Source organism: Babylonia areolata, chromosome 21, assembly GCF_041734735.1.
Source record: "Babylonia areolata isolate BAREFJ2019XMU chromosome 21, ASM4173473v1, whole genome shotgun sequence".
Taxonomy (NCBI): domain Eukaryota; kingdom Metazoa; phylum Mollusca; class Gastropoda; order Neogastropoda; family Buccinidae; genus Babylonia; species Babylonia areolata.
In genome coordinates, this window is record NC_134896.1 from 15,313,959 (window position 1) to 15,335,844 (window position 21,886).

The following is a 21,886-nucleotide window of genomic DNA, read 5'->3' on the forward strand; positions in this document are numbered from 1 at the left end:
CAGGGATGCAGAACAAAGAAAAAAAAAAGTCGGGAAAAGAGTATTACGCAGAACTGCTGGCCCCTTGTATTTTATTTTGTGGTCTGACGTGGCAAAAATTTGATTGTTCGTTGTTTCATTGAGGACAAGGAAATTTTGTTACACCACACGTTTGTTACTCTCTTAAAAGTTTATGTCCTTGGTATGCCATTTGTTTGTTTTCAAACTGTTATTTCAATTTTTTCAAGTCACTAACACATTATACACATGTCTCTCTTTCTGTCTGTCCCTCTCTTTGTCTCTGTCTCTGTCTCTCTCCCATATAATAATCTCTTCAGTCAGCTGAGGCATGTTCCGAGATTTTACTCAATGACATGATCACGCTGACAGAGACAGGGAAAACTCGGGGAATATATACCAACGATTTTGCATTGAACAACTCACACACCCACTCACGCATGCACTCATCAGACAAAGACAATTTCAGACACACACACACACACACACACACACACACACACACACTGACAGACAGACAGACAGACAGACACACACACACACATGAGCGCGCGTGTAAAAATACTTGTTATATTCATAAGCATGAACCCAATGCTTGTACGGCATACAACTGGATGTATACACTTATACACTGGCTTACATGCTGGCTTTAAACAAGAAAACAGATACGGACACAGAAATATATAAACAGACTCACAGACATTCCCCCCCCCCCACCAATCCCCTCGCCCCCCCTCTAACCCCCATCACCCACACACACCTAATCTTGCAACTACACACACACACACACACACACACACAGACACACACACTTTTTTTGTTGTTGCAAACTTAGGGGGACATTTTCAGGGTAAGGGGGACATTTCAGAACGAGGCTAAAACCCAAGAAAGGGGACATTTTGGCCGCTAACAATGTCCGCAGGGGACATTATGAACGGTGAGAAAGTCACTGGGGGGACTTTTCCAGCGGTCAATTTGTCCCCTGGGGACGTTTCCAGCTGCGGGGGGACAATCTGGGACACTACACCGGCTTGCCTCACTTGGCGACACGGCTCTCGCACTGCGCTCAAAATACACACGACATCCATCCATCTCATTCTGTATGTACCTGGCCTCTTATAAAAAAGGTATTGAATGTACTGACACAGCCTTTGCAGTCAATCGAGGCATCGGTTGTCATTTTGTCGTTGGTTGGCTTTCTGTGCATTTTGGGGGGTTTCGTTTTCTCGGTAGAAAGTTACAGGGAAGTTGTCTCAGTTTTGAGGTGAAAAAAAAACAACAACAAAAAACCCCAAAAAGCAGGGGTGTAAGAAAGAACCAGGCTGACTGACCGGGCCTTGCAAGATGGTTGCCTCTATTGTCACAGCGGTGGTTGTTGCGCTGATGGTGTTTGTCGGTGAAGTGGCGGCCCAGGGTGATGTGTTTTCCCAAATGCCTAATCTACCGGAGACCAACCTGAAACCCTTCAGGTCAGTTGCGCTTTGTTACAATACAATACCATACCATACAATACAATACATCTTTATTCACCAATTTGGAAATTAATTGTGAATCCACAGGCTCATCACTTATACCCTACACAATATCTCAGCCCACAGCCAAGTCCAGCACGCTCACAACATGACAAAGGCTGGACAAAGGATAAAGAGCAAAGTATAAAGTTAAATACATACAAGCAAGCAATACAAGCAAGTGATACAGCACAGAGGGTGCATTTCACACACACACACACACACACACACACACGCTCTCTCTCTCTCACCCCCCCCCTAATACCCCTTACCCTACACACACACACACACACACAAACACACCGCATTTTGTGATATAACATGAATAATAGAAAACATTATGTCAGAATAAGAAATGCTTCCATAAAATAATTATAAATTGTTAAATGGCAAGTTTGATATTAAAAAAAAAAATCAATATGCAGTAAAGGAGATAGACGAGATATGTTCCAAAGTTGCTGTTGTTGTTGTTGTTGTTAATGATGATGATGATGATTGTGACGAGGTTGATGATGAAAATGTTGTTAAATGGTGATGACAGCCCCGAAATTAAATCTTAGTGGTCAGCGGATCAAATCAATGAATAACCTGATTTGATTTGTTCCAAAAATGATTTGATGTTTGTTTTGTAGATGTTGACGCTGTGTGTGTCGCGTGCATTCATTCCTTCATTCATTCACTCATTTATTCATGGTGATGTTGACGCTGTGTGTGTCGCGTGCATTCATTCATTCATTCATTCATGGTGATGTTGACGCTGTGTGTGTCGCGTGCATTCATTCATTCATTCATGGTGATGTTGACGCTGTGTGTGTCGCGTGCATTCATTCCTTCATTCATTCACTCATTTATTCATGGTGATGTTGACGCTGTGTGTGTCGCGTGCATTCATTCATTCATTCATTCACTCATTCATTCATGGTGATGTTGACGCTGTGTGAGTCGCGTGCATTCATTCATTCATTCATTCATCATGGTGATATTGAGTGATTGATTGATTCATTCATTCTGGACTTCTTGAAAGAAGTGAATATTTTTAATCGGATTTGAAGGTTTTAAACTCTGGAAGGGTTTTAAACTTTGAGTGGAAAGCTTGAAGCAGTTTTGTTTGTTTGTTTGTTTTTTTAACCCTTGGTGCAAACGTGACGACAGCCTTGAGGTGGCCTTAGTGGTCTGCGAGGCTCAAAGCACCATAATTCAGTTTGATTTAGTCATTCGGCAGGGACGCAGCGGCAGATTCGGTTGGGCGTTGTACTGGATCCACTTTTCACCAGTGATCAGGGTTTGAGGCCCCATTTCGGCACGGTGTTGTGTCCTTGGGAAAAAAGATGATTTACTCCGTTTTTCTTCACCTCATCCAGGTGTGAATGAGTACCTGACTTCGGTTGGGGAAGTGAGAGGAAGGTGAAAACAGTGGAAGGAGAGAACTGGGCCCCGCCTTCCTATGCCGAGTCCTAGACACAGTGGATGTGAATTCACTTTCCCGAGGGCCGTAAAAGGCTATGGGACCTTTGACCTTTAAACCCAGTCGTTCGGGGTCCTGTCGGAAGCGCTATGTTTGGTACCAGTCACCCACGTCGACTGTTAATACTGATATCAATTTTACTGGTACTTTTCTTTTTTTTTAATTAAAAAAATTTTTTTTTTAGCACTTGTCATCTGTCAGAGAACAAACTCAAAGCGCTATACAAACACGGAGTCATTTGCACAACAGGCTGTCTCGCTGGGCAGGGTCGACTGAAAGGTGGAATTAGTCAGGCGCTCATCATTCATTCACTGTATCCTGAGTCCGGCTTCAGTCACGTTCATATACACATGCACATTTCAGTGCACCCCTCCCCTCCCCCCCCCCCCCCCTCTACCCCTCCCCCTAGAATTTGCCAAGGAGAACCCTTTTGTTGCCGCGAGTACTTTGCCGAGAGTACTTTACATACGCTAAGTGGATGCTGCGCACGGGACCTCAGTTTATCGTCTCATCCGATGGCGATAATCCGAATGACTAGCGTCCAGCCCATCACTCAAGGTGTAGTGGAGGGGGGCGAATACTGACGACCAGGCAATCGATTCCACACCCTCTTCCATCTTATAAAAGAAGTTCGAATTTGGGCTTAAATTAGGATAAGTGGTTGTTGGGGGGAAGGTGGCTGACTAACCATGTATCTCTCCCGCTCGTCATGAAAATGTACAGGGCTCTGGGGGAACAGAGCTCTATTGGTAACGGGACCTATTGGAACTGGCTCCTAATGGGAAGGGACCTGATGAACTGGCTTTGACTGAGAACGAATAAACACACGTTGTTCCAAATCTCCCTTTAATAATGAAGAGGCCCAGTCCCACCAAGGACACATTTCAATATGGTCTTGAATGAATGATGAATAAAATGGATACTTATACATCGCCTCTCCTCGGTCGGAGACCAAGTTCTAAGCGCTTTACAAACTCGGGGTCGTTTGCACAACAGGCTGCCTACCTGGCTAGAGCCGACTTACGGCTGCCATTGGGCGCTTATCATTCATTTCCTGTGTCATTCAATCAGATTTCAGGCACACACACATACACACTAAGACAGACATGTAACATTTTACGTGTAAGATCGTCTTGTTCTTTTACCCCCACCATGTAGCCAATCACACTCCGTTTTCGGGGGTGTGCATGCTGGGTATGTTCTTGTTTCCATAACCCACCGAACACTGACATGAATTGCAGGATCTTCAACGTGCGTATTTATCTTCTGCGTGCGTATACATACGAAGGGGATTAAGGTACTAACAGGTCTGCACATATGTTGACCTGGTAGATCGGAAAAAAAATCTCCATCCTCGATCCACCGGGCGCTGGTACCGAGATTTGAACCCCGGGGGACCCTCAGATTGAAAGTCCGACGCTTCAACCACTCGGCCATGGTGCCTATCTTGAGCTGGGATACAGTATACTTTGATTCGTAATGTCTGATTTTCGAATAAACCAAACGCGCTGGTCAGGTCTTGAGAGTCTGCCAGCCATAGGTTTGTGTAAAACAATAATGTAAAATGAGAAAAAAAAAGATACCAAGTAACGGTACACTAACTGAATCAGTTAGTTCGTTTATGTTAACTGGTGATTTACTGTAGATTCAAAATCAGTCAACACAGATAAATTCAAAACATATCAAAGAACTGACGGCAAAAGTAACGGCGTCAGTCACAGAAATGAAGAAACAACAGCAACATCAATAATAACAATAAGAGCAGCAGCAGCAGCAGCAGCAGCAGCAACAACAACAACAACAACAACAACAACAACAACAACAACAACAACAACAACAACAACAACAACAACAACAACAACAAAATAATAATGATAGCAATAATTATCATAGTAATGCTAAGATGATGATGATGATGATTATCATTTGCTTTAATTTGGCGGTATAATGCAAACAGAATTAAGCAAGCTCTATGCGCTTTACAAGTACCACACTTAAGATGAATCAAACAAACACGTAAAATGAAGTAGAAACATATGAAATAGTAACTTAAAAAGTCATAACACAGTCATCCGATTCATAAAAAAGGAGAGAGAGAGAGAGAGAGAGAGAGAGAGAGAGAGAGACCGTGCAAACTGGAATCAGAGCAGTGGAATTGCAAATCAGCATCGTGTCAACACGAAACGTATGCAGGCCTGTGTGTGTCATTCTTTGTGCGACACCTCCCTGCACCTGCCGTATTATATGCATTCTATTTTATGCGCATGTTAATTTCCGCCTCATGTTCCCCCTCCTGTCTCTGCATAGTGTACATACCTCCATCTGAATTGTCTGCAGTTGGCTGGCCTCAGCTCACGCTTCTGATGCATGTGTCAATGTGCGCGTATACTGTCGCGTATACAGTCGCAAGCACGTACACGCTCATGTAATCGAGCACATCGTGCATATGACGCGCGCACTTGCGAGCGAACTTACAAGTGTGGGAGAGAAAGAGATTTGGTGGGGTTGAGGATTCAACCGATCAAAACAGCAACTGGAGGCTGTTTGAATTCTCTCTGGCGAAGAGTTCCATTTGGCCTGAATGGAGTTTTGTCCCCTGTGGACTCTTCAGATGTCTCGGTAATAGCAGCCTACCAACTCCTACAGTTCATGACCAAGAGACACCACAGAAAAATGTAGTGGGGGTCGATATTGAATAAGAAAAAAGAATAAAACGAAAAAAAGGAGGGGGGGAGGGGGTGTGGGGGTGGGGGGCAGGGGCGGGGAAGGGGGGTGGAAGACATTTATAAACCGAAGGGAGTAGTACTTGATAAATAATCAGTCTTTATATCCTATGTTTGGGAACAACCAAAATGTGAGCACATCCATCGATCAGTCTTTTAAAATGGGGCATTGTGGCAGAACTGGTTCTAAAAGCGTTGGACTTCCGATCCAGCGTTCACCAGTGATCAGAGTTCCAGGCCCTGTTTCGGCTTGGTGTTGTGTCTGTGGGAATAGGTACTTCACTCCGATTTTCCCCACTCCACTCATGTGAGAATTGATCAGTGTATCCACCGGACTGCGGTCGCGGAAGGTTAAAAAAAAAAAAAGCGGCGCAGGGAGAGAGTTAGACCTTGCTTTCATATGTCGAGCAATAATAATAATAATATTAGTAATAATAATGATGATGATGATAACGATAATCATAATCATCATCATCATCATCATCATCATTATTATTATAGTTATAATTCATAACTTTTCTATGGCGCGATATCATTTGTATTTTTTTTTTTCATTTGTATTTCTTTTTATCACAACAGATTTCTCTGTGTGAAATTCGGGCTGCTCTCCCCAGGGAGAGCGCGTCGCGACACTACAGCGCCACCCACTTTTTAAAATATTTTTTCTTGCGTGCAGTTTTATTTGTTTTTCCTATCCAAGTGGATTTTTCTACAGAATTTTGCCAGGAGCAACCCTTTTGTTGCCGTGGGTTCTTTTACGTGCGCTAAGTGCATGCTGTACACGGGACCTCGGTTTATCGTCTCATCCGATTGACTAGCGTCCAGACCACCACTCAAGGTCTAGTGGAAGGGGAGAAAATATCGCCGGCTGAGCCGTGATTCGAATCGCTTCCTAGGCGGACGCGTTACCTCTAGGCCATCACTCCACACCAATACCAATGCTGCTCAAAGCGCCTTACATCATCGAACTAGATATAAACATAACATAAAAAACCCCATCACAACAGCTCAATCCAATGCGTTCACAGAACGAATCAAAAAGCATAATCCACCAAACAATGAAAAATATCTAGTAAATAATGCTTAGATTAAAATGAAATACATTCCATAAAACACACATTTCATAAACACACACTGACACACGCGCGCGTGCGCGCACACACATTCGCATGCACGAACACACACACACACACACACACACACACACACACACACACACACACAGATGCACGCGCGCTCGCCCGCCCAGCCACATTAAACATATCAACTGCACTAAAACAGGATTGCATAAGTATTAAAATATCCCTAGCATAAAACTCCACGTGGCGAACAGACCTTGGACTATCCATTGTGCTGAGTACACAGTGAATACGAAGTCACTGACCTTATAGCTATAAAAGGCTTTGATACTTTTAACCTTTTAATGTCTGTCTGTCTGTCTGAGCAGAACTACTCCAGTAAAAGCCCCGGAATGTCCCGTTCGGTTGTCTGAGCAACGACGAAAAATATTCAAGTGAAAAAAAAAAAAAAAAAGAAGAAAAAAAAAAGAAAAAAAAGAAAAAAAAAAAAGCCCGACAAAAATCATACCCTGCAAATGTCACCAGCACAGAGATTTCTTCAGAGACATAAGGGCTCTGTAAGCGGCAGGAATGAAAGGTTTTTTGTGGGTTTTTTTTCGTTTTTTTTCGTGTTTTCCTTTTTTTTTCTTTTCTTCTTTTTTCAACAGGGTTTGTTTGAGGCATCAGGAACGGGCCTGAAACAGCCCATTGTGTGGCAAAATAGTGACATAACAACATGCCGCTAGCATAGGAAATACATTTTAATGGGGCAGCTGGAGCTAAAGAAGAGTAAGACGACGACGAAGAAGAAGAAGGAGAAGAAGAAAATCGCACAATGAAGGACACAGCTGTGGTTGTATAACCACCACCCCGTCCCCCAAACTCCCCCTCCGCGACCCACCCAAGAGAGAGAGAGAGAGAGAGAGAGAGAGAGAGACGAGGGGTGGGGAGAGGGTGGTGGACCTCAACCAAGGATGAAAACCAAACTCACGTGTTCTTTGCGCCCTCAGCATGGCGCCAGGGGCGTAATATTCTCCAGGGACTCAAGCGGGTTCTCATAAATAAATGCCTGTGGCAGACATTGCGCGTGTGAAATGCTGTTTTTCTTGTGTCATGGTTTCGAGGCCTTTAAAAAAAAATTAAACCACCCCGTTCCCTTCCTCCTTCATTAATCCTGTTCCCAAATTGCTCATAATATCTGCTCCACCTCCGCCCCCCCCACCCCCTTCCTATCCCTTCCCCACTTTCTTCTTCTCCTTCTTATCTAAGAAGAGTCATTGGGGCGCCGCGCAGAAGAACTGTTCATCAGATTCTTCCATGTTTGTCGGTTTGTATGTTAAAGGCTGGCTTTCTGCAGATGGTTTCCCCCTGTCCGTTCTGCTATGTTGTCTGTCCATCATTTTTGTCACACACAATTCGTTCTGCTGCCGCCCACAAAGCCTTTCAGCAGTCCAACGCGTGCCTTTGTTAAGTCGCCATGAGCTCACCCACTAGAGAAGACTGCGAACATCCCTGTTGATTGAACATTGATATTTGGCCTTTCTTGATCTCTGCCTGTGAAGCCTGCCCGACCCAGTAACATGTCGCTTACTTGCAGAGCAAGTACTGAAGGAGCAGACCCATTACTTGGCTTATATCACAGGTTGACAAAAAGCGTACAGTTGGACCTACAGCAAAGTGAAAGCTGTATGATCATTAGTTTCTCCTCTGCATTTACAGCTGAGTCTTTTGTGAAGGACTATGAGTGAGATTGCACTGGCTCTCAGTTAGTGCTGCAGCCTTAGGGGCTAGTTGGCTTTGAGGAACCATCCCAACACCGACAGTCCAAAACACCCTCATGGCCTCGAGAGTGGGGATGAAACTTGGGCAAGACCCTCTCCACTGTAATTAAATTCTAGCCCAGATAGTTAGAACAGCAGATGCTTCCTTTGCTGTTCTGATGGTCATAGTCGGACACGACTGACTATGATACATACACTAAACGAGCCTAGGTTATTGGCGTGAATTCACCACAGTCGATGAATCTGTTCTTTATTTTTGTTTTGTGTTTGTGTGTGTGTGTGTGTGTGTGTGTGTGTGTGTGTGTGTTTCTTTATGAGAAGCACATCTTGTTTTGTGGGATGGTCGTGAGAAAAGAACATATGTTGATACTGTTGCGTAGCGGGAGGAAAAAAAAAATCTCTCTCTGTCTACAGACAGTCTTTGGGGCTTCTTTGCCTTTCACCTCTCCCATCTCACGTGACACAGACGGAACCTGCAGCCCATAAATTAGCGCTTTAAACGACATTAAAAAAAGAAACAAGCTACGATCTGACACCCCATGGTCTTGTGTTGTACTGTTGCATGTACTCCGCTGCACTTCAGTTGAATGAAGTTTATTTAATGTGCGCGCGTGTGTGTGTGCACGTGCGTGCGTGTGTGTGTGTGTGTGTGTGTGTGTGTGTGTGTGTGTGTGTGCGCGCTAAGTAGAAAAATATGTGGAGAAGGGGATACTACTTGAAACCTAATACTGACAAAGAGAATAAATGCGTCACAATAACATGTAAAACTGCAGACAAAATGCAGAGAAAAACAAAACAAAACAAACGACCAACATAATTATATACAGACGCAGGTGCAGGCCTCTCTCTCTCTCTCTCTCTCTCTCTCTTACACACACACACACACGCGCGCGCGCGCACACACACACACTCACACAAAGAAAAGAAAAAAGCAAACTGCAAAAGCGAGCGAAGTACTCGCGGAGGAAAAAACACACGAAGAAATGAGAGCGTGCGCGCGTGTAACACACACACACACACACACACACTGAATGGTCACGTCTTGTCACGATTGCTATAGCCCCGTGACAAGTGTGACGCGTGACATGTTACCAGGTGACATACAACCGCTTTGAAGCTTGCGAATATGACGTAACGTTGGCGACGCCTCTGCTCGGGGGTGCATAATTTGCACGTGAGGTCGACCCGTTATCTCCGAAACACCACGAGCTATTTTTTCTTTTCTTTGAACCCCCCCCCCCCCCCCGTCCCCCGGCTCCCTCCCCCCCTTATATTTTATGTGTGGGTTTTATAATCTGTTTTTAAGGTATTGTTGATTGAGATAGGTATCCATCGACAATAGAGTGGTGATTGATGTACAGAGTCGGGGTGTGGCTAGACAGGTGAAAACAGAAGTGACAATCCATCCCACATTGCGCACAGGTGAAGTCTTGACGACGCTGGTCCGTGTCGTTGTGGGCCTTTCTGAGAACCCCAGTCTAGTCCGTGTCGTTGTGGGCCTTTCTGAGAACCCCAGTCTGGTCCGTGTCGTTGTGGGCCTTTCTGAGAACCCCAGTCTGGTCCGTGTCGTTGTGGGCCTTTCTGAGAACCCCAGTGTGGTCCGTGTCGTTGTGGGCCTTTCTGAGAACCCCAGTGTGGTCCGTGTCGTTGTGGGCCTTTCTGAGAACCCCAGTGTGGTCTGTATCGTTGTGGGCCTTTCTGGTCCGTGTCGTTGTGGGCCTTTCTGAGAACCCCAGTGTGGTCCGTGTCGTTGTGGGCCTTTCTGAGAACCCCAGTCTGGTCCGTGTCGTTATGGGCCTTTCTGAGAACCCCAGTCTGGTCCGTGTCGTTATGGGCCTTTGTAAGAACCCCAGTCTCGTCCGTGTCGTTGTGGGCCTTTCTGAGAACCCCAGTCTGGTCCGTGTCGTTGTGGGCCTTTCTGAGAACCCCAGTGTGGTCCGTGTCGTTGTGGGCCTTTCTGAGAACCCCAGTGTGGTCCGTGTCGTTGTGGGCTTTTCTGAGAACCCCAGTCTGGTCCGTGTCGTTGTGGGCCTTTCTGAGAACCCCAGTGTGGTCTGTATCGTTGTGGGCCTTTCTGGTCCGTGTCGTTGTGGGCCTTTCTGAGAACCCCAGTGTGGTCCGTGTCGTTGTGGGCCTTTCTGAGAACCCCAGTCTGGTCCGTGTCGTTATGGGCCTTTCTGAGAACCCCAGTCTGGTCCGTGTCGTTATGGGCCTTTGTAAGAACCCCAGTCTCGTCCGTGTCGTTGTGGGCCTTTCTGAGAACCCCAGTCTGGTCCGTGTCGTTGTGGGCCTTTCTGAGAACCCCAGTGTGGTCCGTGTCGTTGTGGGCCTTTCTGAGAACCCCAGTGTGGTCCGTGTCGTTGTGGGCCTTTCTGAGAACCCCAGTGTGGTCCGTGTCGTTGTGGGCCTTTCTGAGAACCCCAGTGTGGTCCGTGTCGTTGTGGGCCTTTCTGAGAACCCCAGTCTGGTCCGTGTCGTTGTGGGCCTTTCTGAGAACCCCAGTCTGGTCCGTGTCGTTGTGGGTCTTTCTGAGAGCCTCAGTCTGGTCCGTGTCGTTGTGGGCCTTTCTGAGAACCCCAGTCTGGTCCGTGTCGTTGTGGGCCTTTCTGAGAACCCCAGTCTGGTCCGTGTCGTTGTGGGTCTTTCTGAGAGCCTCAGTCTCTTTGCCTCGGAACGCTGGGGAGGCGTCTCTTCGAACATGGAGAGGCCTTTCTGCACCGTCCTCCTTCAAGCTGGCTGTTCCGAGGCTTCAGCTTCACAGGTAATCAGGTCGACGTTTATACACTAAACTCCGTATCGGCGACACAAAGCAGTGCCCCTGCAGAACAGGCAGCCAGACAACAGAACATCTGCTGCAGTCCTGCCCGCTCCATCAAGCACTCCGAGAGAAAACCTGGCCCGACCCAATCCCAGCGGCCCGGAGGACTGGAGGACCTGCGACGTACTACCGCCTTCGTCGAGGAGACCGGGGAATCCATCTGATAAATGACGAACGAGACAACAGCAGGTCGACGTTCATGTCCTGAGACCCTCTCTGTGCAGGTGTCTTCATGGCACAGTTAGTATTTTCCGGTTGGAGGTTTTCCCTGTAGGCCCTACCAGTTCTCCGTAAAGTAGATCCTTTGGGATTACATCATAACACTAGAACATCGAAAAAACCCTGGCTAATGTACACAGACATCGAATATTCTTAAAATGCATGCTTCAAGACACACTGGGCAGTTGCTGCCCCAGACGATAGGGGAAAGAATGAAAGTGATTAGTTAAGGTGTGTGGGCGAAAGTGGTGCATGAAAGGCAAATATGAGTCTGTGAAAGAAGAAAAAGAAAGATGAAAGAAAAAAAGAGGAGAATGGAGGCCCCACAAAAAAAGAGAGAGAAAGAGAGAAAGAAAAAAAAAAGATCCTTTGGGATCCGGCCAGTGTTTATTCCCGTTCACTGACGAGTCAGAGCATGCATCTCTGTTACATGCTGGGGATTCCAGCTCTCCTCTGGACGGTGTTGTTTGAAGCTTTGCTCTGCTAGACGGTGTCCAGGATGCGGCGAATGCAGCACGTGTGGAAGACATTGTCGAGCTTACGTTTCCTGTCAGGCGCGCAGTTTTGAGGGTGTCGCCTTTTGATGTAATTTTATATTGCGTATGTGCTGTCAAGTTGTTTACAACGCAATGTTTGTTTCGCCCTTTGGTGCAACCCCCCTTCCGCGCTTCTCTCTCTCTCTCGTTTCATCTTTTATTCTTTACTCTCTCCTCTCTCGCCTCCCCCCCCCCCGCCCCTATCTCTTCCTCTCCTGATATGAATTTTCTATATTTGTTATTGTGCGTTCTTTTTTTTTCTTTATTTATTTGATTTTGTACCACAGGGCTGGGTGGAAAAAAACATTCTTGTCAGTATGCTTATCTCAATACCGTGGAAAAATAAAATTTCGTTCGTTTCGTTCCTTGGTTTGTCCGACATGTGATTGTTATTGCTAGTTTTCGCTGTCGCTCCTTGTGTTTTGTTTTGCTTTCCGGCTTCGTTTTGTCCCCAATTTCAGTAATAAGACAATCGAGCGAGCAAACATGAGAGGCGTTGTCTTGCAAGGTGGTCATGTTTCATTTTATACCACAACATTGTTTTGACAAGTAAAATGTGACAGGAGTGACAGGGAAAATAAATGCTCCCCTTTCTGCATCCTGAATGGGATCGGGGGGAACGTCACGCCTGAATAGTGACTTCATTAATTTTTTGGTCGTCGTCACGCAGTCACGCTGTGGGTATTGGGGACCAGATGGTATGCAGAAACTAGAGCACGTGTGTGCGTCTTTACATTATTTCAGTCACAGATGTGTGTGTGTGTGTGTGTGTGTGTGCAGGAGAGGGAGTGGAGTGTGATGGGGGCAGCCCATGAATCTTTAAATCTGATAAGTGAACCAGTGAACTAATTTGCTATTCCTCTTGATGAAGATATAGGCTAGACCAAAGGCCTACACACACACATAACCCCCATGCACCCCCCCCCCCCCACACACATGTAAATGAGGTAAAATGCCTTCAGAGCAAATTCATCTTTAAAGGTTACCTTTTGTCAAGGTAATATTCGCTTATTTATCACCATTGTTGTCTTATTTATTTATTTATGTTTTATTATTATCATTTTATTAATATTACTAATATTATTACTACTACCGTTTTCTATATTATAATTATTATTTATTTATTTATTTATTTATGCAAGCTTATCTATTATTTATTCCCCCGTTTTTTTGTTTGTTTTTTGTTTGTTTTTTTCTCAAGGCCTGACTAAGCGCGTTGGGTTACGCTGCTGGTCAGGCATCTGCTTGGCAGATGTGGTGTAGCGTATATGGTTTTGTCCGAACGCAGTGACGCCTCCTTGAGCTACTGAAACTGAAACTGAAACTGAATAAACTGAAGACTATAACGCCTGTAATTGGAAACATCAGATAAAACTTATTTAAAAAAAAAAAATTCACTACTTGAAGTTAGTATTCATGGACACCTTGATGTTTCATTATAAATAACAATGCAGATTTCAACATTGATAGAGTTTTGGTTAGATGAATGCTTCTCTTTATATGTACCTGATACATTGAAATGATTTTGCGGAACTTTCTGGAACTGAGCTGGAACCAGATAACTAGGAATCGGGATTACCAGTTCTTATTGTATCATATCTGGACCGAAGAAATCAACGAAGGCACCGTGGTAGACTTGGGTAGGCGCTGGACGTGTGATCAAGCACTCTCCAGTCATCACGGTTCGAGGCCCCGTTTCGGCATGGTGCTGTGTTCTTGGAAAAGTCACTTTGCTCCGAATCTCCTCACTTCACCCAGGTATCAATTAGGTACCTGCCTGACTTCGGAAGGGGAGGGTTAAAACGGCGAGTAGAGGATTGAGCCCCGACCTCCTGTGCCTGAACCCTGGACTCAGTGGATTTGAATTCATTGACCTGGTGGCTGCAAAAGTTCTATGAGGCCTTTGAACTTTTAAACCTTAATTCAATGGATAAGAAAAACAAAACAAACAAAAAAAAAAGAAAAAAAAAGAAAACAAACAAACAAAAAAAAAAAAAAAACACACCCCAAAAACCAACAACCCAAAAACTTGGTTGTGAGAACTCTCTCTCTCTCTCTCTCTCTCTCTGGGTGGGGAGTGGGGGTTGGGGTGGTTTGGGGGGGGGGTGGGAATCTTTTGGACTTTCTGTCTGAGGGTTCTGGGTTCCAATCCCGATCACTGCGGCTGGTGGGAAAAGGATGGGGATTTTGTTTCCGATATCCCATGTCAACAGATGTGCAGACCTGCTAGTGCCTTTAACCCCCTTCGTGTGTATTCGAGAGGAGCGGCCTGTCTAGCATTGAAAGCCTGCTACGCTAGACAGGACACGTTGTCCGCATGACAGACAGCAGGATCCCGAAGATGCTTTTGTATGGCCAGCTGAAGGAAGGCCACCGCGAACATGGAAGACCCTGCAAGCGCTTCAAGGACACCTTGAAGACAAACCTCAAAACCTGTGACATAGACATCGCTTCCTGGGAAACTGATGCCCTTGACCGCTTTCGCTGTGCTCTAGTGGCATAAAGACGTTTGAAAACAAGAGAACGCTGGCCATTAAGGAGAAGCGGGAGCGAAGGAAGCAGGGCTCAACTTCTGGAGACGTTTTCCCTTGCAACACCTGTGGGAAGTGCTGCGCATCCAGAATCTCCCTCTTCTCCCATATGAGGACACACACCGACAGATAAGCCTGCCTGCCTACTCATCCGTCTGACCGATGGGAGACTCCATCATGTGTATTCGTTCGCAGAAGATCAAATATGCACATTAAAGATCCTGTGATCCATGTTAGCGTTCGGTGGGTTATGGAAATAAGAACATACCCAGCACGCACCCACCAAAACAACAACAAGAAACAAACAAACAAAACAAAACAAAAAACAACAACCGAAGTATAACTGCTTACATGGTGGGGTAAAAACGGTCATACACGTGAAAGCCCTCTCGTGTATATTCGAGGGAACGTGCAGTGCAGTCACAGCCCACTAACAGAGAAGAAGGAGAAGCAGATTACAGAGCTAAGGAAAACAACATAAAAAGTTCGATTGTGCTTACAACAGTGGTGAAAATGCTCGTGTATCCACAGTCATAAGGTACTGAATGTCACCGTACACAAGGTACACAATTCTTCTTCTTCTTCGTTCGTCGGTTGCAACTCCCACGTTCACTCGTATGTGCACGAGTGGCCTGTTACGTGTATGACCATTTTTACCCCGCCATGTAGGCAGCCACACTCCGTTTTCGGGGGGTGTATACAATTCACGTCAATGTTTATCAACTGAACCCCCTTCGTGTGTATACGCACGCAAGAAGATCAAATACGCACGTTAAAGATCCTGTAACCCATGTCAGCGTTCGGTGGGTTATGGAAACACGAAAATTACCTAGCAGTCATGGACCACGACAGAGTCATCGACAAGTCGTTGTTGGTCGTGTAACTGAAAGAAGAAGAAGAAGAAGAAGGAGGAGGAGGAGGAGGAGAAGAAGAAGAAGAAGAAGAAGAAGAATGTACTCTTCCTAGGCTCAATATTCTTTCATGTCGTTGTGAATGTCACCCCGTGCTGTGGTTGCAGTCTTCCGCCGCCACCCGCTCTGGTCGGTCCCTTGGCTCCCAACTCATGGCTGTCCAAGGCCCGCAAGTACATGATGGGCCTGGTATCCGGGCCTGAGTCCATGGTGGTCGTCAACAGTACGTCACTTTGATGGGAGGGATGATTGACGGCTTCTATCTGTCTGTCTGTCTGTCTCTATGTGCGTGTCTATCTGTATCTGTCGCTTGATTTAGATTTTACTTGGACGTGTCGAGGAGTTGGTCTTTCTAACGATGTTTTTTTTAAAATTTTATATATATAATTATTATTATTATTTTTTTGTAATCGACCTTTGATTATTTCACACTTTATTTTCTGTTCTCTTCCATTGATTTCAAGAACCTGACAGGCATTCAGCCCTGAAACGGCTGCTTTGCATTATCGGCTGGGCTATAACTAAAAAAGCAACATGGTTGTTGTCTCCATCTGTGTAGCCCTTACCCCCCCACCCCCTCACCTCCCCCACCGCCCCCACTTCATTTTCATTGCTGTCTGACTGTCTCTGTTTCTCTCTCTCTCGCTCGCTCCTGCTCTCTTATTCGCTCTCTGTCTCTGTCTGTTCTGTGTGTATGTGTGTGTGTGTGTGTGTGTGTGTGTGTGTGTGTGTGTGTGTGTGTGTGCGCGCGCGCGTGCACATGAAATTGAACGTGCTTGTCTGAATGGAGCGTGTACATTTGCTTGGGAGTGTCCTTGTGCGATGTTAGCAGCTGTGTGACTTGAAAAATTCACAGTTGTGTTTAAGGAAGGGTGAAGGAACAACACCGTAACAATTTCCCGTTTCTTTGTGTTGAAACATTGGCGAAATAAATGTCTGTCCCTGTGTGTGTGTGTGTGTGTGTGTGCATTTGTGTGTGTGCATGTGTATGTGTGCGTGCAACAGCCCTTCACTGACGAACGTGTCCCCCCCCCCCGCTCCCCCCCCCCCCCCCCGTCAGCAGCAAGGGTTAAAGGAAAAACGTCTGATTTTTTTTTTTTTACCATGATGATGGATTTTGTTCCCCTCTCTCTCTTTCCAGGGTACATCTATACGGGTCTGAGTGACGGGCGAGTTGTGGAGATCTCTCCCCAGGGGACAATACGCCTAATCCTGAAACTGGCCCATAGCGCGTGTGGTGGGTGGTTTTCGTAGAAGTGTACGACAGTGGTATGTATACCTGTTAGTTCGCAAGGCCGAGGGGCCTACCATGCACCCACCCCACCCCCTGTACACCCCAAGGAATGATGTATAGTCACATGATGTTCTTCAGTGTTCGTTCAGCTTTTTCTTCTTTTTTTCCCTTTTTTTCCCGTTATATATATATATATATATGTATTTAAATTTTTTTTGTTTACTCCATGTTCCCAAGGGGAAAAAAACTGGAGTTACAACCCTTCAAACGAGGGTTCCCTCTCGCGCCCCGGCCAACGAACTAAGACAAGCTCAATTGCAAACCCTCATAAATCATATCTATATAAAAGAAATCACCACATATAATGTATTTTCTTTTTCAGTAAGATAGTTTCTACTTAAAAAAAAACAAAACAAAAACAAACAATCAAACAAGCAAAAAAACAAAACAAAAACAACAACAACAACAACAGAAAACCAACTAACCAACCAACCAAACAAACAAACACCCCCCCCCAAAAAAAACACACAAAAAAACAAAAAAAAACAAAACAACCCCCCCCTCCCCCCAAAAAAAACAAACAAACCCACCTCAACAACACAAACACATATAAATGAAATATGTTCATCCATTCTTTCGCAATTAAAGATTGTACAGGTCAACTATACAATCTTCACCCAAATAACGTTAAATAGTCCGGTTTAAAAAATATTTTATCACTTACGTATTATTCTTTTCGACATTTCTTTTTACACATAGACCTGCGCGAATCTATTTTGAAATTATTTCATTACATCAAAGTGAAATTTGTACCCTTCTGGGAGTCGTACTGTTCGAGTTATTTCTCCAGCCCCATGAAATACTCTTCTGCCAGGAGTCATATTTGAGTCGCAAAATATGGTGGTTTCTGTTAGCAACATTTACATCTGTTACGTCTCCTCGCTTACGAATACGATAAGTACCCATTTTAAGAATGTTGATAGAAAATACTCAGTGTTTGTCGTGCAAATAAGCGATATTAGTCAGTGAGATAAGGTTTACCCACATTGCACCACCCCTACCCACTACCACTTACAGGAATAAAGCAGACTGTTTTCAAACGTATTGAAAGTGTTCCATGCTGATTTGACATTTGGTTTTCCACAATAAGCCGCACGATTTGGTCACTTAAAGTTAATGTGAGGCTGCCTTTCTTTCTACATGTATTTCAGTCCTGATACTACCTGCGCTACCTTTCTCTCTTCATGTATTTCAGTCCTGAGGCTACCTGTATTACCTTTCTTTCTACACGTATTTCAGTCCCGAGGCTACCTGTACTACCTTTCTTTCTCCATGTATTTCAGTCCTAAGGCTACCTGTGCTACCTTTCTTTCTACACGTATTTCAGTCCCGAGGCTACCTGTGCTACCTTTCTTTCTCCATGTATTTCAGTCCTGAGGCTACCTGTGCTACCTTTCTTTCTACATGTATTTCAGTCCTGAGGCTACCTGTGCTACCTTTCTTTCTCCATGTATTTCAGTCCTGAGGCTACCTGTGCTACCTTTCTTTCTCCATGTATTTCAGTCCTGAGGCTACCTGTGCTACCTTTCTTTCTACATGTATTTCAGTCCCGAGGCTACCTGTGCTACCTTTCTTTCTACATGTATTTCAGTCCTAAGACTACCTGTGTCACCTTTCTCTCTCCATATATTTCAGTTGCGAGGCTACCTGTGCTACCTTTATTTCTCCATGTATTCCAGTTCCGAGGCTACTTGTGCTACCTTTCTTTCTCCATGTATTTCAGTCCCGAGGCTACCTGTACTACCTTTCTTTCTACATGTAATTGAGTCCTGAGGTTACCTCTGTTACCTTTCTTTCTACATGTATTTCAGTCCTGAGGCTACCTGTACTACCTTTCTGTCTCCATGTATTTCAGTCCCGAGGCTACCTTTGCTACCTTTCTTTCTACATGTATTTCAATTGCGATGCTACCTTTTCTTTCCACAGGTGTTTCATTTCACTGATGCATGCTGTGTCTGTCTAGGTGGCACGGTGACGAGCGAGGCGATATGCGGACGCCCTCTTGGTATTCGCGCGGACAGCAACAGAAACCTGGTGGTAGTGGACCCTTATAAAGGCATCTTCAGGATCAACCCCACACATGGTGAGTACTGTATTTCTCTTTTTTTGTCACAACAGATTTCTCTGTGTGAAATTCGGGCTGCTCTCCCCACCCAGGGAGAACGCGTCGCTACATGACAATACAGCGCCGCCCATTTTTTTTTTTTTTTTTCCTGCGAGCAGTTTTATTTGTTCTTCATATCCACGAACACGTCAGCCATTACCTGCTGACGTGTCGTTAACTGTAGACGAAAATGGGGTCAGAATTCGCCACGTGTCATCTACGGCCGTGTCATATGTTATCTGCTGAGTTGTAGTTCACTGCAGACAACTGTGGGATTAGTATCTACGACACTGCATCAACTGTCGAGTAACACTGTTGCCGTGTGTGTGTGTGTGTGTGTGTGTGTGTGTGTGTGGATACGCACATATCTAGGAATGGATGGATATAACCACATGCGTATGGATAGATATATGGATTTATGTATGCGTTATGTTGTGTCAATTAAAAAAAACAAAAGAACAGTGATAAAAATAAGAAAAAGACTCCAAACAAAAAAACAAACAAAAAGGAAAACCCCAACAAAACAACAACAAAAACAAAAACAACAAAACAACAGCAGAAAACAGACAAACAAAACAACAACAACAACAAAACAACAACAAGAACAATAACAACAAAACGACAACAACAATAACAACAACAACAAAACAAAAAACAAACAAACAAAACATGTTTCGATTTCATTTGATTAGATCAATTAACTCTAGCATCAGGTGTAAGTTAACCATATAATTTTTGACTGTGAGTTACTGAAGCCGTACCTGCACGAAAGTCTGTCATTACGAAAACACTGGAAACATAAAACGTTTTTAATGTTCATGATATTTTTTTTTCTCTTGTTAAATGGACAACTTCTCTTTTAGGAAATCTGTTCAGTAATTTTTCATTAACTGACCGTATTTCTATTTACTTCAAAAGATTATGTTTACTTTTGATTTCCCACCCGTCCATCTACCCCGTTTTGCCCAGCTCACCATTCCATTCCCACCTCCTCTCCTAACTGGAGATGTGGAGTGATGGCCTCGAGGTGACGCGTCCGCATAGAAAGCGAGAGAATCTGAGCGCACTGGTTCGAATCACGGCTCAGTCGCCGATATTTTCTCCCCCTCCACTCGACCTTGAGTGGTGGTCTGGACGGTAGTCATTCGGTCCCGTGTGCAGCATGCACTTAGCGCACGTAAAAGAACCCACGGCAACAAAAGGGTTGTTCCTGGCAAAATTCTGTAGAAAAATCCACTTCGATAGGAAAAAAACAAAAACAACTGCACGCAGGGGAAAAAAAAAAAAGGGTAGCGCTGTACTGTAGCGACGCGCTCTCCCTGGGGAGAGCAGCCCTAAGTTCACACAGAGAAATCTGTTGAGATAAAAAGAAACACAAATACAATTACAAATAACTAACATTCCTATGTGAAAATGAGGAGGAATTTTGTTTAATGTTCCGTCACACATACCGGTGATAGAAGACATTTTGTTAGAGTATTAATGTATAGATTTGAGTATCATCGTGTAGAAGAGGAAGAAGAGGAATAGTGAAGTTGAGGGAAACCTGGTGAATGGGGGTAAGGGGGCGGGGGTGACATTTGAAACAGTTATCTAAATATGTGAAAATGAATCCATCTCTACAATTACCAGCGCCAAATTCCCGTCTCCCCCAGGTAACTTCACGTGGCTGATGTGGCCCAAGGACGTGGAGAAGGAGGTGGGGAAACTTGAGTTCCTCAACGACCTGACGGTGACCAAGAACGGCCTCATCTTCTTCACCTCCTCCTCCGCCAAGTACCCGCGAAACAAGTTCATGAACATCATTCTGGAGGGTGACAAGTCTGGACGGTGAGTGAGTGGGTGGGTGGGGATGTGGGGACACACAGACACAGACAGACACAGACAGACAGACAGCCAGACAAACACACACAAAACACACACAAAATACACACACACAACAGGCACACAACATGCACGCACACACACACACACACACACACATACACACACACATACACACACACACACATATATATATATATATATATATATATATATATATATATATATATATATATTCACGCACAAATACACACAAGGAGAGAGAGAGAGAGAGAGAGAGAGAGAGAGAGAGAGAGAGAGAGAGATGCATACGCGCTTAGCTGACAATTCCTACCGAAAAGGAAGAGCGTTGTGTGATTTGCATACTAGCTTCATGTTTGACAATTTTTCTTTAGAATGTTGACAGTGAAGGGACAAGTAGAAGGTTGTGACAGATTGCCTTCAACGGAATAGAACAAAAGCGAGAGAGAAAAAAAAGAGACTACATCGTGTTGGGTAGTGTCAAATTTGGTAGACAGACCAAGCTGTCATTTCACTGGGGGTGGGCGCGGGGGTCGGGGGGTGGGGGGGTATGATGACACATATACGATCCAGTTGTGGGATGCCGAGGTTGGTTACATTGCGGAAAAGTCAATGACAAAGATTAGGTAGCATTGCAACGGTGAACATGTTTTCAAATCCTGGGACCTACTGCCTTGGACTACCCCCTTTCTCTCTCTTTCTTTCTCTTTCTCTCCCTCTCCCCATCTCTCTCCTTTCTCCTCCTTCTCCTCCTCCTCCTCCTCTCTCTCTCTCCTCTCACTTTCTCCTTTCTCTCTCTCTCTCTCTCCCTCCCCCCTTCTCGTTTTTTGAGAATACTTTGCTCACAAACCCTGGGACTTACTCTCTCTGTCCCTTTGTTCTGCCCTCTGTCTGTCCATCCCCTCTCTCTTTATAAAAACACCATAAATTTCTAGTTGTTCGCCCAGAGGGCTGCATGTGTTTATTTTGTATTTGTGTTTCTTTTTATCACAACAGATTTCTCTGTGTGAAATTCGGGCTGCTCTCCCCAGGGAGAGCGGGTCGCTACACTACAGCGCCACCCTTTTTTTGGGGGTATTTTTTCCTGCATGTA

The 21,886-nt window shown here is 44.9% G+C and overlaps 1 protein-coding gene across 2 annotated transcripts in view; it reads left to right on the forward strand.

Moving 5' to 3' along the window:
- The first annotated feature begins 1,106 nt into the window (after nt 1-1,106).
- LOC143296060 (adipocyte plasma membrane-associated protein-like) overlaps nt 1,107-21,886 on the forward strand; it is a 35,453-nt gene continuing 14,673 nt past the window's right edge. For both annotated transcript variants that reach the window (XM_076607811.1, XM_076607812.1), the window contains exons 1-5: nt 1,107-1,466; nt 15,658-15,773; nt 16,692-16,787; nt 18,808-18,927; nt 20,604-20,778. In XM_076607811.1, the coding sequence (XP_076463926.1) occupies nt 1,342-1,466; nt 15,658-15,773; nt 16,692-16,787; nt 18,808-18,927; nt 20,604-20,778 (632 nt within the window). In that variant the 5' untranslated portion in view covers nt 1,107-1,341. The remainder of the gene's footprint in view (nt 1,467-15,657; nt 15,774-16,691; nt 16,788-18,807; nt 18,928-20,603; nt 20,779-21,886) is intronic.